Here is a 16,619-nt window from a genome sequence, read left to right on the forward strand (position 1 = left end):
ACAATGCACAGATAATCAAAACACTTACATAGCACCTTTGTAAGCTTGTCCCTGTTAGCTACGTCAGACATATGAGGCAGTATGATGAATACAAACGATTTATTAACTTACCTTCGAAGGTATTGTGAAGTTTTGACACATCCAGCTTAAATCCTTTGTTGTTGTTGGAGCGTTTCAGGACGTCTGAATAATTATATAAGCATCATTAATAGTCTTGCAGCKACTGAGGAGCCACTGTTAACATACTGTTGCCTGTGCACCGGAACCATTCTATGTGGCATAAAAATGCGGAAGTGCTAAAACGGAAGTCCGTGGCATATACCCCATTGGAAAATTCTCCTTGTTCATTGGTCCAACAGTGACTCCTAGTGGTTAATTTATGCATTAATTTTAAAGAACGGTAGATTTTTTTGTTTGTTTATTCTGTGGTTACCTAGCAACACCCTGCGAGATGAGACTACGTTAGATTATAAAGAAACCCGGAGAAAATCTTTAAAATAGCGCCCTCGGAAAGCAGAATGAGGTATAGATATATGTAATTGTGATTTGTAATAAGAAATGTTATAGCTTTATTTAAGAAACAGTAGGATGTCATGGTTTATAAACAAAACTGTATTTTGATGAGTTAAAGGACAAAACGTATTCTTTTTTGTGTATAACTGAATATTGATATGTTGGTTTTATACAACGGTTCTGTATTCTTTTGTTTTATACTACAGTTTTCACGGTGTCAATGGAAAGAAAGGTTGAGATTAAATTGCACCTGTTTGAAACTCCCTGCGTCTGGCTGTTCAGTCCGTGAGGCAGCTACAGTTATTAATAAATAATTAACAACCATGATGTCTGTAGAAATCATCTTTGAGATCCTCCATAATGGGGACGTGGGAAAATTTGTACAAAGGCAAAGTCTGAGATCGATAAAGATGTCAAACTTTCCCACATTGGCATCTACTTTTTAAGAATCTCCAGTGAGAATGATTTAAAACATTGCATTATAAAATATATTTTAGAGTACAATGTGTAAAATTGATCCCAAAATGGCAGGAAGAAATACAAAAATATTTTGAGGAGGTTTGTAAGGAAAGTGGGGTGCTGCTCAGATGATGTGAGAAGGTCACTGGTTAAAACAAAAATTTTTTGGAATTAAGAAGTAGAATCTGAGGTGCTAAGGTGGTGCAGGGGTTAAGCACAACCCACATATGGAGGCCCTATATGGCTGTCGCAGCCGGTTCGATTCCCGGCCTGGCGACCTTTGCTGTATGTCATCCCCCTTCTCTAATTACCAACCTTCCTGTCAAATAAAAGGTCACTAGAGATAATAAAACTTTTACAAAAAAAGAAGTAGAAGCTGGTTTATTCCAAACAAAGGTCAAATGTAAAACTTTAAAAATGTAGTTTTCTGCAGTATTACTGAAACTGACGCAGTTCAGCTGAAATCACTCAGAAAACCTAACAGAGTGACTGATTTAAAAGAGTAGGATGATGTTTTTCCATTATCTTCCATTGTTGGCAATAGCTACCCCCATACAAACAAGTGGAGCCATTGTTACTGTTCTTAGAAATGGGTATTGAATTGATGCTCTAATTTGTGGATGTTGACCAGATTAGAGCAAATCCACTTGAAACGCCGGCCACAGTCCTGGAGTAACCAAGGAAACAGCCCGGCAGACAGAGAACATGCATCACTGACCACTGAGAGGTGAAGATGCCGTAAAACAGTATGTCATCCACTGAAGCGCCTTCTGCCGGTGGAAGCACGTCAATATCCTGGATCACATTGTAAGGGAGCTCGCTGCCATCTTGGCACAACAGCTGAGCTTTGGCAAACGTGGTCCATCGTCTCTGCAGAGTGCGCTGACCTCCGACATCACTCTGATGGGTCACAGGAAAAACACTTGAAAAAGTTGATTCAGACTACTGAGCATTTCACAGCTAAATCATTAACACCCCACCACCATGCTTTAGGGTTGGTATGAGGGATTGTGAAAGGTATGGCGTTACTTAAACATGAACATGTGGAATTATCACAAAAATACGTTACTTTCTGGTTTCATTTAGATGAAGAAGAATCAGACAGGGAGCTGAAATAAATGTTTTCCATTTGGGAATTACCTTCCATACTGTACAGTGATGGTTTACAGATGGTTTGGTAACATTGTGCCATCCACTAGATTGATGGCCAGTTATTCTTGCTGTCTTTCCACCATAATTTCATGTTAACACACATACTGTGTTTTCCAGAGGAGCAAACGGCACTAACTCCAGCTTTTACAGATCCTGATCAAGTGGATTTGATCAGCTGCACCTGGCTGCTGTCATAAAAGCATCAAGAGTGAATCTAGTTTTATGATCATTTTAGCTTCGCCTTTCATTTTAGCTCAGTGAACAATGGCAGTTCTTCCTGTACTTCAGGTTAGATTTAATTTAGATCTGATGTTTTCATTATGTCCAAGTATGTAAAACTATAGACTTCAAAGACTGTGCTTTTTTTCTAAACTTGGCTGTATGTTTAGAATTGCTTCATATGTAAGAAAAACAACAAAATGCTGTGGCAGAATGCTTTTAAAGCTATAGGCAGGTGTTAAACTGCCTGCTGCTCACTGGATTAATCACCACAGAAATCTTCTCTTTATCGAATTAAATTCTAGCTGAACACTTAGCTATCACAACTCAATTCACTTCAGTTTATTTATATAACACCAATTCACAACAAATGTGAATTTGTGCTTTGCACTCAAGGCACTTTACAAAAACATCATTACAATTCAGTCACACATCCATTCCAGTTGATCTAGTTATCAAACAGTACAGTATGCTCAGTTAACTATTCAAAGTAGTTTCAAAAGTTTCCAAGTCTCTTTGTTCCTAACTTGGGTGATCACTGTGATTAACTGTGTGTTGCTGCTCAAGGTCAGAGTTCAGTGATTAACATCTTCACCATTTTGCAACGTTTGGCTGAGTTTTCAGCTGCCTGATGATGTAGGTCCTTTGAACCTACCATGCAGATCTGAGAAACACGAGAGACAATGAACTTGTCTACGAAGTTATACTCTCTGCCCACTTCACTGAAGAAAAAGTAGATTTTCTCCTCATGTGGAATGAACTTGGAGCTGATGAAGGTTGGATCTACAGCAAAGAGGATACAAAAGGTCAATGTATGCAAATGTACAGAAAAAATCAGATTGAGAACTTTGACCTGGGCCTCTCAAGGAAATGTCAGAACAGATGTGCATCTTTTTTACTCAATAGAAATCAGTGAAAATACAGTAAGATTTCTTCACGCCTTTGCCCGTGTATGCTGCAGACTGGACCCAGATCAGCAAGATGCTGAAGCTGTTGCCCCAGACCACTGGGAACAAACAGCATCCCACAGACTGTCATCAGCTGCAAACCGTTTAAGCTGGCTTTAGAGTCAGCACATAAAAACAAAACAGCATCCTGGAAGGTGGAGCCAAAGTGTATTTACTCATCAGTGAGCCTGAGTACAACTGCATCACTTTGAAATGTGTCAGGATGAGAGTCAGTGCACACACCCTCCAGCCATCCTAATGTGTCATCCAACTTAAGGTCCACCCGGCTGCCCTCACTGAGGTGTCGGGAGATGACTGGTCGGTTCCCTCTGTAGTCTGCCACAGTGCCAGTGTAAAGCTCTCCGCCTGTGTAGCACATGCAACACACAGCAGCCAGCACAAGATTCATTATTATGTTATGCTTTTCTTACAGAATGGACTATTTTTGCAACAGTCACTGGAAAAAGACTCATTTTCTTGCAGCATGGTTGTCAAGTTCTTTTTTTTTTAAATTGTGCAACTTCCCCACTTGAAAAGAGATGGATGACCTCATGCAGACTCTTAATGACAGGGATTTACTCGAAGGATCAAACAGTTTTGCTTGCTTTTACTTCCATTTATTTCAGTATATAGACAAGTTCACCGCTGATCCAGAAGATGCAGGTAAAAACCTTTAAACAAACCCAAACAAAATAATTACTAATCTGTATAAATTAATTTCACTCAATTACAAAGGAAATGGCAAATTATATAGATAATACCAACACTCCAACAGAATTAACTTTAAAGTGCATTTCAAGTTATTTATATTTACATTTCATACATTTCTTAACATCTGCTTCTCAACATTAATAATAAATATTTATTATAAATTTAGCTTTAAATTATTCTTTCAAGTAGACGATAAATTAATTAACAATTAAACTCGGAACCCAAATCCATTTCAACAATACAATAATCAATTCAATCATGAAAGTCCATCAATCAACGATAGGCAAGCGTCACCACCACTTCAGTTCAGCTGTCACTATTAGGTGTTAATGATCCGATCGGCCAATGGAAGCCTGGCTGGAGGAATGTAGACAACTTTGCGGTCCGACCTCATAACAATACAGCTTATGTCTTACCGGCTGCCTCTCTGCTCATCTACAAGATCATCCAGTTTTACACAGGTTGACTTGGATTTGTGATTCAAAAAGTCCGCAAACTCCTGCCCTCTTTGTTTGACGGCTTTTTCTTCCGTCTTCTCTTTTTTTCCTTGTCCGTCCCTGTTTTAGGTCCGCGTGGAAGTGCATTACTTTTTTGTTCCCTTTTTTTTTTCTTTTACCCTTTTTTTCTGATTTCACTTCACAATGGTTCCATTTACTTTAGAATTTCTGTATTTTTTGGAAAGCAGTCAACTTTACTATATCAAAGTATGTCGGAGAAAAGCTGCTGATTTCTTTTTATTTTAGAGGCAGATAATGTATCAATGTCAACAAAACTGAAATTGATTTTCTGCGTCTTTCAGGAAAACACGTTCTTAATTTCCTGGTAAAATAAAAAGAAGATATGATTTAACTGAGGTCTTTAACTTAATGTTATGTATTCTAAGGACTGTAAAGTAAAATAAAAAACATTACATGATAGGCTGGATTTCTTTGTTAAATTTGTTCATTTCTTGAGCTCCGAATAAAGTAAAACGAGTGAGCGAACGCTAAAGCTTAAACAATAAAACCTCCAACACACACACATCTTTAGAAGGCGAATAGAGTCCGCTCTCTTTAGGAGGGAACATAAAAATGACTGATAGATTTCACATTAAATGTGTAACAGTGAAGTGGTCGCAGTAGTGGCAGCATTTGCCTTACCCACAATGATAGCAGTGTTGCGCTGGTAGGGGTCATAAGGGCAGCGACTTCTCCCTTCATCAGTGTTGAGGCTCATTGTGAGAGTCTCTGAGTTCTGGTCAGAAAAGTCAAAAGTCATCAGTTAAAGGATTTTAAGAAATCTAAGAGATCAAGGTGTGATGACCCTTCATCTGACTGACATCTTTTCTTAATTTAAAATATTGTGAGAAAGTCACTGATCTCCAAAAGCAAACCTTATGCATTAGATGGACTTATTATACATAGAGTGAAATAGTTCAAGCATATTCATGTAATTTTGACAACTATGGCTGACCTAGGATATGAAAACACAAAATTCAGTGCATTAGAATATTGTGAAAATTTCAACATTGTAAACTCATTGTGTTATACCCTAATGAGCCAAACATATGAAAACAGCTGCAAAGGTTTATCCTAACTGAATAACATGAAGTGATCTCACAGCAGAGATATGCCATCATAAAAAACTTACGATATATGCGCAGCGTGGACTAAAGGCAAATGTGCCACACACGTATATGTGAGTGCTGTTTAAGAACTGCAGAACTCGGATGAAATTGGGACAGTCCGCCTTAAAAACCCAAACAGAAAAGTTAGAGTTGAGACGATTCAATAAAACCAGCTTCCCACTGATAACTAACTGGCTGGAAAATGTAAGGTTATTTAGTCCATACAGGAATTTAGTGCATAACTGCAAATCAACACTTGCCATTTTCTTGCCCTTCATGGAACACTCTTCTAGGTCTTTTTCAGAAGGGCTCCAGTCCAGCTACAAAAAACAACAGATTCAGTATGAGTGTAATATCCATATCAACCACCAGAAGGTGCAACAACAGGCAACATTTATTGTGTCACTGCTTGTTTAGGACAAAGGAAAAAGGCTGCTTCCATGCAACAATGATCCCATAATGTAAGAGTAACAAACATTTCAGTAAAGAAAACATCAATTTTCATAAATTCTCAGAAGCAAATCAGAGTTAAAACAGCAAACCCAAAGAACAGGACCTGACTGACCATCTCAGACGATCCTAAACCGTCCAGAACCTATACCAAACAGCTCAGTGTTTAGTTTCTGCACTGAACTGCTGATGATGACTGAGTCAGACTACCAGAGGCTTCAGCTTCTGGTGAATGTATGGCACCTAATCACCACTGAACTGTTGTTCTTTATATGCTGTGGCATTACATGACATAGTGATATTAGTGACCAGTGTTTGGCATTGTTACGTTGCAAACAGCTCAGCCTTTGCTTCACTGTGTTGCCATGTACTGCAGTGGCACTTTGCACGGTTGAATTGTGACTTCCAAAGGAAACTTAATGTGGGGCTCATCCTAGGTTTTACTGAATTAAACTTAATGAAACCACTAAAAGGTCCATTAAATTCATGTACATAAGTGGCATCCAAACTTTTTGTCACATGGACCAAAATCGTTAAGTCAAAAGTACTTACTGGCCAAAATTTTTTTTTTAAATCACAAAAGATTTACAGTATTTTTTTTTTATGCTTAATGATAAACAAATCATACAATAATTCTAAAAAAAGTTAGTTTTTTGTTGGAAAGGGAAGTTTAAATCATTGTAGAACTTTGAGTTGTTCACATTATTAAAAGAAATAAACCCTGCTTGTAAATTATTTTGGGCTCAAATGCAAACAAATATTCACCCTGTTAACAGCAGTAAGACCAGGATTTGGGTCACTCTCTTTATTAAGTCAGGTTTAACAAATTAACTCAAAGCAGATTTGGGCTCTCTAGAGTCTAAGTAGAAGTCAGTTGATAAATGTCATCATATTTACCATCAAATTAAACAGAAAGCATGGTTGTTAAAAACAAATACTTTGTGTTGTACTTAATAAATTCCATTGTAGAAAATGTAATTTGTCAGTCTTAATTTTGATCTAATTAAAGAAAAAAAAAAGTCTCCATCTGCATCAACCACCTGTTTTGGCGGGCCACACATAATCAGTGAAAAGGCAGCAAATGGCCCCTAGATCGCACTTTGGACACTCCTGATCTACATGCTCAGGAGTGATTTATTGCTTATCTTACTGAAATCTGTGAGAAAAAAAAACAGTAAAACTGTTTTTATATTTTATGGCCCAGTCAGTGGTGTTTGGGGTGGCTATAAACACTTCAGATTTTTTTGTTTTTTCACAGGGGATGTAAATGTAAAACATCTCAGCTTTCAAAACTGACATTTCTCTCATTTTCTGCAGAACAGGGCTCTTTATTTCTCAGTTCAGTTGGAGTTTCATATGGAAACAGAGTGAAACTTTCCAGCATCAATTTCCTTTTCTACATCAAAACTAGTGGCAGTAATAAGTTCTTACAACAGTCAGTCAATCTAATTTAATTTAATCTTTATTTTATCTGGATAAAAAATAATTGCGATTATAAATCTCTTTTCCAGAGAGTCCTGGCCAAGAGGCAGCCACAAATACTACACAAAAACACAGAAAATGTCAGGCTATAAAAAACAAGTACATCATTACATAGAACTCAAAAACTTTTTGCTGGTCCCCTCACCTTGCTCCTCAGGAGAACAGTGTCTTTATGACCAACATCCAGCACTAACACAGCATCACGTGCTCCTACATACAGCTTTTCTCCATCCTCACTGAGAAGAAGGGTTGTGGTGTTACTGAGGTCATGGTTGCTGAAGCAGGTGAGACGTCTCCCAGGGCTACCTGTTATTTAACACACAGCAATAAGTCTCAGTTAAGAACAAAATAAAAGCGCTAAAGGTATAAACAGATGGGGCCTCTTATTGGACAGGAGACCAAACAAAAGCTTACATGATATTGAACTTAATCATGTCAGAGAAGTCAGAAAAGATGAGATCAGAAAAATGATGGACACAAAGTTACTGAGCAATAAATCACCAGCTTGATATCCAGGAAAACCTTTTAAAATAGAATCTTAGCTGGTTTTCTGCACAGCATACTGAATGAATCCTCATCACAATGTAAGTGTCACTAAGCACCGTTTTGTAGTGATGGGTAGATGAGGCATCATGTATCGTTTCGACCCATAGTAAAACTGTGTCGATTCTGAGTCGATACTGTGTCACTGAATACTGACACCTGCTGGACATTAAAAATTCCTACAGGCAACGTAGTGATTTGATGACCTCCTAGTCCATACAATAAGATTTAAGTCTTTGTATTTTATAGAATATTATGTATTGTACTATGTCATATCTTCAGTTAAATTTAAAATAGATTTGATATACAATCAATAAAAATGTGAACATGTACCATAAAGTGAACATTTAAGTGAACGTGTTTGGAATGAGGATCCTTGTGGACTGTTTTTTTCCCCCACAGATTTTTATTCAAAAAAAAAAAAAAAAGGTTTTACAACATTTTGAAATTTAGCCTGTTACGCTTTTTTGACAAAACTTCTCCTGCTGTAGAAAAAATGAAGTAAACACTACATTTACAGCGAACCCTTGTTTTTCTTAGGGGTTGCATTCCGAAAATAACCCGTGATATGCGAAATCCGTGAAGTAGTTACCTTTATTTTTTACAGTTATTACACAGCATAAATAAATACTCGACATTAAAACCAAATAACAAAACCTGTTTTCAGATCAGCGGATGTGGTGTGCATCAATCGGGCCTTAATGTGATCCTGAGTCATGTCATTAAAGCGTCTCATCCAAGCTGCTTTGCGAGATTCACAGGGTCTCGTCAAACGAGCCTCCGGTCAGGTTTTGCTGCCTCTGGCCAGTTTTTTTTCCAGCTGGCATTCAAAGTTTCAGTTTCCATCTCCTGAACGGCCAGTCTGTATTAAATACCGTAACGTTATTGGCACTCAGGTAGAGAAGAAGCGCGGAGACTGTTTTTACCAATCATAGGGTCAATCAGGACGCAGAACACTGTGGAAAAAAACTGCACAAAAAAATCTGTGATACCTTGAAAAGTGAACCGTGTTACAGCGAGGGTTCACTGTATATGAAATAATTTATAAAAAGCAACTGAGTAATTTGTAGAATGGCTGTGTTTGAGTTTATCCTAGGTGTATCTGGGACTTCATTCTCATGCCTGGCCTCATAATGCCTCAGCATTGAAAAGGTGGATTTATTTAAATAAGACAGTTTAGTCAAACATACAGTATGTGACACTTAACCTGCAGAACATAATATGAAAGTAAACTAAGAGTCAATTTCAGCTGAATTTAGATTCAGATAGATCAAGTAGAAACTGATAAGAACCGGATGAAACAACAAAATGAAAACAAATTTATTTTCCAATATAAGATCAAAATGGTCTCACACTGCGGAAACCTTTTGTTTAAGGCTGCTCCATAGTTGACACTGTTCCATAAAAGATCAAGAATTCGTTTGGCAAATGCTTTTGACAGATTGACAGATTTGCTTCCTTATAAACCCAGTTTGGTGCTTTTTATGTCCTTTCGAAACAGTTCCTGCATCGGTCACATGACTTGCTGAAACCAGTACGCGCACCAACACGGGTTTTGGTCTATGGGCTTGACACATGCGCCGACGCATCGGTGTTGACGGACCCATCACTACCATTTTGGAACAATATTTGGTAGACTGCTACAATTTCTATGTCATGCATTTATGCTCTGCATCTCAGTGATATACTTGGCCAGTAATCAGGTCTTCAATGTCCAAACCTGATGAACATTGCTGGTGGCTGTGACACAAAAGCTCAGAGTGTGATTGTACATTGTGTGATTGTAAAGAAAGAAAAAAAACAACAGACAAAATTGGGAATATTGTAATCATCACAGTTTCCAGCAATAATAACAGAAATATGTCGTACATGTCTTCCTGATGTTGTACAGACTCGCCTCCAGAAAAAAACTAAATGTTTTGATATTTCGCACACATTTTGAGTTCTGTATTCTGTCAAATTATTTCAACCCTCATACTGTAAATGGTTTACTGCATTCTATCATAATTCCAATGATTTCCATTTTCTGAAAGCATTGGTAGGCTTCAGTTACATAGTTCTTCTCAAATAGGCTTATAACTAAAATGATCTTTTAAAAGGGGAAGTGTTATGTACTTTCCAGACATATAGTGGCATTTCAAAGCACAATCAAGTAATTATATTACCTTCAATTGCTATACATATGCTGTATATATAAAATATGAATTAAAATAAAATTGACTTTGTAATTTAACACCTTAAAATTGGGCCCTTGTCTCTTTAAAAACGCAGACTGTTTCTGAAACTCCGCCATCAGGAAGTCATCATAGCCTTGTTCCTCTATTAACACCTTAATGTGTTTACCAGCATTGCACAGAGCTTGTATACTGAGCGGTTCAACCAGGTTTTTGCTAATTGGTCCCCCCAGGCGTTTTGCACAGCTGAATGGTTGCCGTTGGAGATTCAAGGATTTCTCAAATATGAATGAAAGAATCAAGGCAACACTCCATTTTGTTGAGGGAATAACTTTACAACATGACGCAAAGCTCAAAAAAGTCATTTTAACATAATACTGCCCCTCTAACCTGTTAGTGCCCAACACTGCTTTCCTTCATCTCAGTGCCTCTGTTAGCCTCTTCACTTCACTTAGAGGCACGATGCTTCACTCCTTTAAAGTGAAGGGTAAAGCGTTCGCTGTCTTCCAGAATCAGCCCATCAATCATGTGGAACACAAAGACGAGGCTTCACTCACCCATTGGGAAGGAGACTCTGGGAGTCAGCCTGGCCAGACATGGGTTAAGCAGAACCAGCAGGGTTACGGTGAGATGCAGCAGGCAGTGACTGTCCATTGGCTCTGATGACGTGGACAGTCAGAAGGCGAGAACTGGATTAGATGACCATCACACCCTCAGTCTCAGCAGGGAGGAATTGTAGCTATACTGGAACCGCAAACCATCTTCAGACCTGCAACAGAATCAGAGACACATCACATAATTTTCTGCCATGTTCACTAAATCGTCACTGTTTATTCTAGTGTTTAAAGTCATGTTCAGAACGTTCTTATCAAGAACAACTACTGACTTCTGTCAGTTCATTTCTATGCAGTAAAATCTGAAAAATCAACTTTAAACAGGCACAGAAACTCTGTGTTTAATAATTATTCATGATTATTATAAGATGACTGTTAGTCCTGCTATCTTGGTGCTGCTGGATTTACCTGCAGTCTTTAATACAGTGCTTAACAACTTTGTTTCACGTCTGGACTTGCTTGTCGGGGCTAAAGGCCCAACCTTGAAATGGATGATGGGAATTTCACTGCAGAGACATTGTTGTGGAGAACAAAAACGTACAAAATAATAAGTAAAAGCATAAATTTATGTATGTTGTTTGTTTTTCCTTTTCCTTATACAAGCGTTTCTTCTTCTTACATTTCCTTGTCTCCTTTTCTTTTATTTTTCCTTATGCATTTCTGCCTTATTATGCAAATGAGGAGTGTGGATAGATAGAGGCCTAGAAAACGAACCAGAAGCTGATATCCTGGGCCATTTTCTGTGTTTCCCATAAGGAAACATGGTGATGGACCAACACTGAAATGGTAAGCTGTTTCTCTGTCGTTCCAAAACAATGTTATCACTTACTTTAATAAATGATTTTAACTCGGTTTTTATGGTCATTCAAGATGATTCCTCCTACGCAGAGTCCAGGGCAGGGCCGTGCAGAGACCACTAAAGGTGCTCAACAACAAAAAAAGGGCACATCTAACCACATTCTAGGACAAAATATTAACAAAGCCACACAGCTTTCAGAGTTCAATAAACAATGATAAATTACAAAAATGTCCATCCATCCATACAACTATGCATATGTAAGATATTTTATTAGTAATTTATTTCTGCAGCTCTATTTTGTTCTAGGAAAGTATTGTAATATTCAAACCCACACTTGCAGTGGAGATGAAGATGGTCCATTCAGGAAAGCAGAGCTGCAAAAAACTTTAACGTGGAACTGCAGAAAAACGAAAAACAAAAAAACAAAAGCAAAAATTGAATTGTTAATGCTTGTCACCATGAGAAAAGAGAGTTTTGCTTAAAAAAAACTTTTTAAAAAATTTAAATCACACATTTTTGACTCATGAAGTTAACTTTCTTTTTTGCAAAACAAACTTATTTGCGCTTGTCAGAAAAATGTTCTTGCTATTCTAAGTTTGTTTGTGACTCAAAATTTTGCTTGTGATTCTCACATGATGTCGTGAGCAGGGCCTAAAATTRCAAAAGGTTTCTGATGCGTGCAAATAAATGTTTATGTTTGGTAAAAATGAGTTATTTAATTTTAAAAAAGTCTTTTAAACAAAACTTTTTCTTTTAAAGGAATCATTACAATTCCAAAAGTTTTGATTACAATTTTATTTTACTTAACTGAGGTTAGTTTTTTTTTCCCATTGAATAATTGGGAAACAAATTTAACTTCACACTCTGCAAACCAGACCCTAAACTTAGTTCATTATTTCCATCATGGTAATTCAGAGCAAGTTATTTTTAATTCTATATTAATATCCTTGTTGGACTATTGTTTAAGTGTTATTCTCCTTCAAGATTGGAAAACAAACAGCAGCACCAGCTTGCTTTGCCATGTCTGAGTAACTTTAGTGCAGGACTTAGACTTTTTCTGTTTCTTGTGTGAAAATCAAAATGACGGTTTCCCACAATCCACAGTATTTGTGTTAAAATTCTGCCCTTTTTTCTATTCTGTTTTTAAATATTGAGTCACGCGACTTTACTTTGATTGTCTGGCTCACTTTGCTGCTGCTGCACAGAAATTTCCCCAAGTTTCAATGAAGGATGGGACAATACTGGATGCTTCTATTCTATTTTAAATACAGATTGGGGTGTCTGGTCAGAGCTAGCTGGAGTGCCCCCTAGCGGATGTTTTAAATAACACTTGTGTGGCACAAACTATTTTCTATAAACTTGTCCAGCGTTAGAAGCAGTGAGCACAGAGTTGTGTGTTTCTATAAAGTGTGTTAAGCTGCTAAAACACTTGAGTTCAGATGATCACTCTGTTGCTTCACAGTCTGAAGGCCGTAAGCGCAAAGTGCTGATTTTAAACTTCACACCAACAACAGCCACATATATGCTCATTTTATTCCGTGTGGTTTCTGTAACTTTATTTTTATTGTTATTTCTTGCAAAACAACGCCCTTACATTCTGTATATTTCAGTACCGATACACAGACAGTTAGTTCAGCCTGGTCTTACTGTGGCTCTTCTCCATCGCAGCCTTCCTTTCTTTCTCATGTGACCGCTGTTGTCTGGCTGATCCTTTGAGGTAGACCTGCAGCCATCCACTTTAAGCAAACCGCAGAGCGGTTTTACTGATCAATCTGCCCGAAACTGCCGACGGTGAGCACAAAGCATCTGCAATTGCTGAAAGCTACGATAGCAGCTGGAAAACCGGAAGTTGTTGAGAACGTGCTGCAGGAGGGCGGCATCAAGACCGCTGCTATAAACATAGACATCAATACGTAGACCCCTCATGGAGCGCTGAGTCGTACGTAAAAGCGTCCGCCATCTTCTATGTGGCAGCAGGGCGATCGGAGCTCCTTAAGTTCTGTGCTGTGTGGACTTATTTCAACCGTTTTACGAAACAATCTGGATTCATTAGGATTAGTTTCCCCAGGTAAGGATGAAAGATCAGAATTACTTGACTTTGCAGCCAGAAATTCGCTTCTAAACAACCGGAAAATATTTTAGAGCTAAATTGGCCCGAAATAACTGCTGATTGTTAGCATAGGAGCTAACGTTTTCATACTGTTTTCTAATGAGAGAGCTGATGAAAAACCGCTGTTAGAGGAGAAATTAAATAAAGACTAGGGGATTTAGTGAGGAAAGATCAGTCAGGATCAGAGCTGGAGCTGCTGGTCTTCAGTCTCTGTTTCACAGCTCAGCTTCACCATGTCGATATTTAGCTATAAAGATGCTACGAGTCAGAGCCCAACATGCTGAAAATGTCTTTTTATGAATGTGAAGGAAACATGTATTTTCTATTTCACTTTTGGATAATTTCTCTTTTATTCTTGGCTTTAGCCTGTGAACCAGGACGTCTCAGAAGTCATTGAGTTCTCCCAGTGTGACCAGCAGACTGAAGCCCTGCCTGTGACCAGTGTTCCCAGTATAATAAATACATGTTTTATTCTTTCACTTTTTGTGTATTTTTAATACACAAAAAGTGTATTAAAATACTTTTTTTAATACACAAAAAAGTGTTAATATTAATGTATTAATACATTAATATTAGCGTATTATTATTAGAGTATTAATATTACACTAATATTAGTGTATTAATGTAGCTTATGTAATGAAATACAAATAATTTACTATGTTAGAATTATTTTCACTCTTTGCTGTCAATAGCAGAGTTGACATACTGTAATAAATATTTATTCTCTGGAAAAAAAGTAAGAAAAATATGTAGTTTAATTTTTGACAATGACTGATTTATAAATCAAAAGTAATTTCTCAATGTATAAAAAATACATGAAAATTATTTATTTCTTCTCTTGAAACGTTAAATGTACATTAAATTATGGAATTATGTAAATATATTCTTTAATAAAACACTGTAAAACCGTGTCTGTTCATCAATTTCAATATAAAAATTATCAGAATCATTTATATCAAATAAAACATTGTGCTCTTTATTCAGAAATGCCCTAAAACAATTAATAGTCACATCAAAAGTTAGAAACGCACTCTTTAGTGATTTCTTTAATTGCCAAATATATTAATGTCTGTGAGAAAATGTGTCAATGGCAGGTATTAACTTAAAATACTTTGTAGAACGGCACATTATAAAGTTCGGTCCATTCACTTGTATTACCTTACTGGCACATATTCCACATTCAACGGGCCGGCCCGCCAACATTGCATTTGTGATACAGAACGGATTATTCAGTTCAGTTTACTTACACTGCGCCAATTTACAACAAATTTCATCTCAATGCACTTTACAAAAAATAATTTCAATTCATTTATATATTCCAACTTATTCTAGTTATCAATCAGTACAGTGTGCACCGGGGCCGGTTCTAGCCATGGAAACATGAGGGGGCAGGTGAAAATGTTAAGGGGGCGTCATTATGTATATTAGGGGTTGGTGGACTTCATATATTTTAAGGTGGACTATAAAATGATAAAAGTTGAGTAGAAGTCGACTCCTCGCAGGGATGTAAGTGAACTTCACATCAACTTACAGGCCAGGCACGTGCAGAGGGGGGAGCTGGGGTGCTTGAGCATCTGCACTTTTTCCTCCTTGCCCCCAAGTGCCCCTTTGGTCAATTTATTTTTATTTATTTATTTATTTATTTGGTATTATTATTTCCTAAGCCCTCTTCTGACACATAAAAACATGCTAAAATTCTTTGCTTTTTTGTTTCTTTTTTGTATAACATAATAAGCCGGTCACCTTGTTACCTTTGACCTTTTGCCCGTGATGCATGACGCAATTGCCTCTCGCGCAGTGTGATAAGGTGGCTAACTGCGGAGCTCAAAGTAGCGAATGTTCCAGATTACCAAGGGTGTAGGAACGTTCTGTCATTGGGGGGACGCATATCGGCAACCTGAAAGATCAGTAAATAGCTTGAGCAGAAATGTCAAACAATTATGCCATCAACACATCAGTAATGTGTTACTCTAATCTGACCCTTGTTTCAGTAACAAGTATTCTAACATGTTATTATTTACAATCCAATAATCAGATTAAAGTTATGCATAGTATAATGACCGTCATTCCAGGATGAACACTCACTTTAGCATTTGCCTCACAACTAGCAAGCTAAATACTCTGGTAGCACAGACAGGCTACCAGATTCTGATATATCTTATTGGTCAAAAGACATTTGATTATTGGTCAAAATGCATTGATATAAATTGACTGGTAAYTGAACTGGTTCTACYTCTTTCTAAAACCAAAGTAGAAAACAGCTCGTAAAATAGGACTCAGCAGTTTTAAACTCAGTACAGCAGTTTGACCAACAAAACTAAAATCTAAAAAACAAGTTTTGTTCTTCTTGAACATCTCTCTCAGTGCAACAGTTTGATCAACAAAATAAATAAAAATGATACTTTTCACATCTAACAGACCTTTAGTTCCTCACTGTTAACTCAGTCTCACTTCCAGCTCTGCATTCAGTAACTTACCAAACATGAGCCATAAAAACACTGAAGCAAAAAACCTAAATGTTTGTTTTCCTGTCATTTTCAGCTGCAAACATTTAACTAAAATATCTAGCATTGCGTTTCTGTCTCTGCCTCCCTCTGACTCTCTGCAGTCTGATGTTCCTGCATGGATTCATGGATTTACAACAGACACTACAGTAATGTACTGTAATGTCAGAATGTGAACTAAATATAAAAAGTATGTTTTTATCATACAGAATGAGAATTTAAACAACTTAATTTTCATATGTATACATTATTATACATCTCAACTCCATTTACTGTGTAGCAAAAATGTTCACTATTTTTAAACCTCTCCTCAAGCACTTTTCTTATTGTCTCCTA

At 37.2% G+C, this 16,619-nt stretch overlaps 1 protein-coding gene across 8 annotated transcripts in view; it reads right to left on the reverse strand.

The window, feature by feature from the left end:
* Nucleotides 1-16,619, reverse strand: part of sema4ab (sema domain, immunoglobulin domain (Ig), transmembrane domain (TM) and short cytoplasmic domain, (semaphorin) 4Ab) — a 39,049-nt gene that overhangs the window by 14,773 nt on the left and 7,657 nt on the right. The window contains exons 1-11 of one of the 8 annotated variants that reach the window (XM_008421201.2): nucleotides 12,002-12,035; nucleotides 11,700-11,786; nucleotides 11,279-11,376; nucleotides 10,814-11,025; nucleotides 7,685-7,845; nucleotides 5,868-5,927; nucleotides 5,631-5,729; nucleotides 5,141-5,234; nucleotides 3,534-3,656; nucleotides 2,999-3,126; nucleotides 1,691-1,872 (exon numbers count right to left, since the gene is read on the reverse strand). In XM_008421201.2, the coding sequence (XP_008419423.1) occupies nucleotides 1,691-1,872; nucleotides 2,999-3,126; nucleotides 3,534-3,656; nucleotides 5,141-5,234; nucleotides 5,631-5,729; nucleotides 5,868-5,927; nucleotides 7,685-7,845; nucleotides 10,814-10,910 (944 nt within the window). In that variant the 5' untranslated portion in view covers nucleotides 10,911-11,025; nucleotides 11,279-11,376; nucleotides 11,700-11,786; nucleotides 12,002-12,035. Of the gene's footprint in view, nucleotides 1-1,690; nucleotides 1,873-2,998; nucleotides 3,127-3,533; nucleotides 3,657-5,140; nucleotides 5,235-5,630; nucleotides 5,730-5,867; nucleotides 5,928-7,684; nucleotides 7,846-10,813; nucleotides 11,026-11,278; nucleotides 11,377-11,699; nucleotides 11,842-12,001; nucleotides 12,036-13,316; nucleotides 13,655-16,619 lie in introns of those variants that run through there. The other 7 variants (XM_017307604.1, XM_008421200.2, XM_008421202.1 and 4 more) reach the window with 7 other exon arrangements.

This window comes from Poecilia reticulata, linkage group LG11 (assembly GCF_000633615.1).
Source record: "Poecilia reticulata strain Guanapo linkage group LG11, Guppy_female_1.0+MT, whole genome shotgun sequence".
NCBI classification, from domain to species: Eukaryota; Metazoa; Chordata; class Actinopteri; order Cyprinodontiformes; family Poeciliidae; genus Poecilia; species Poecilia reticulata.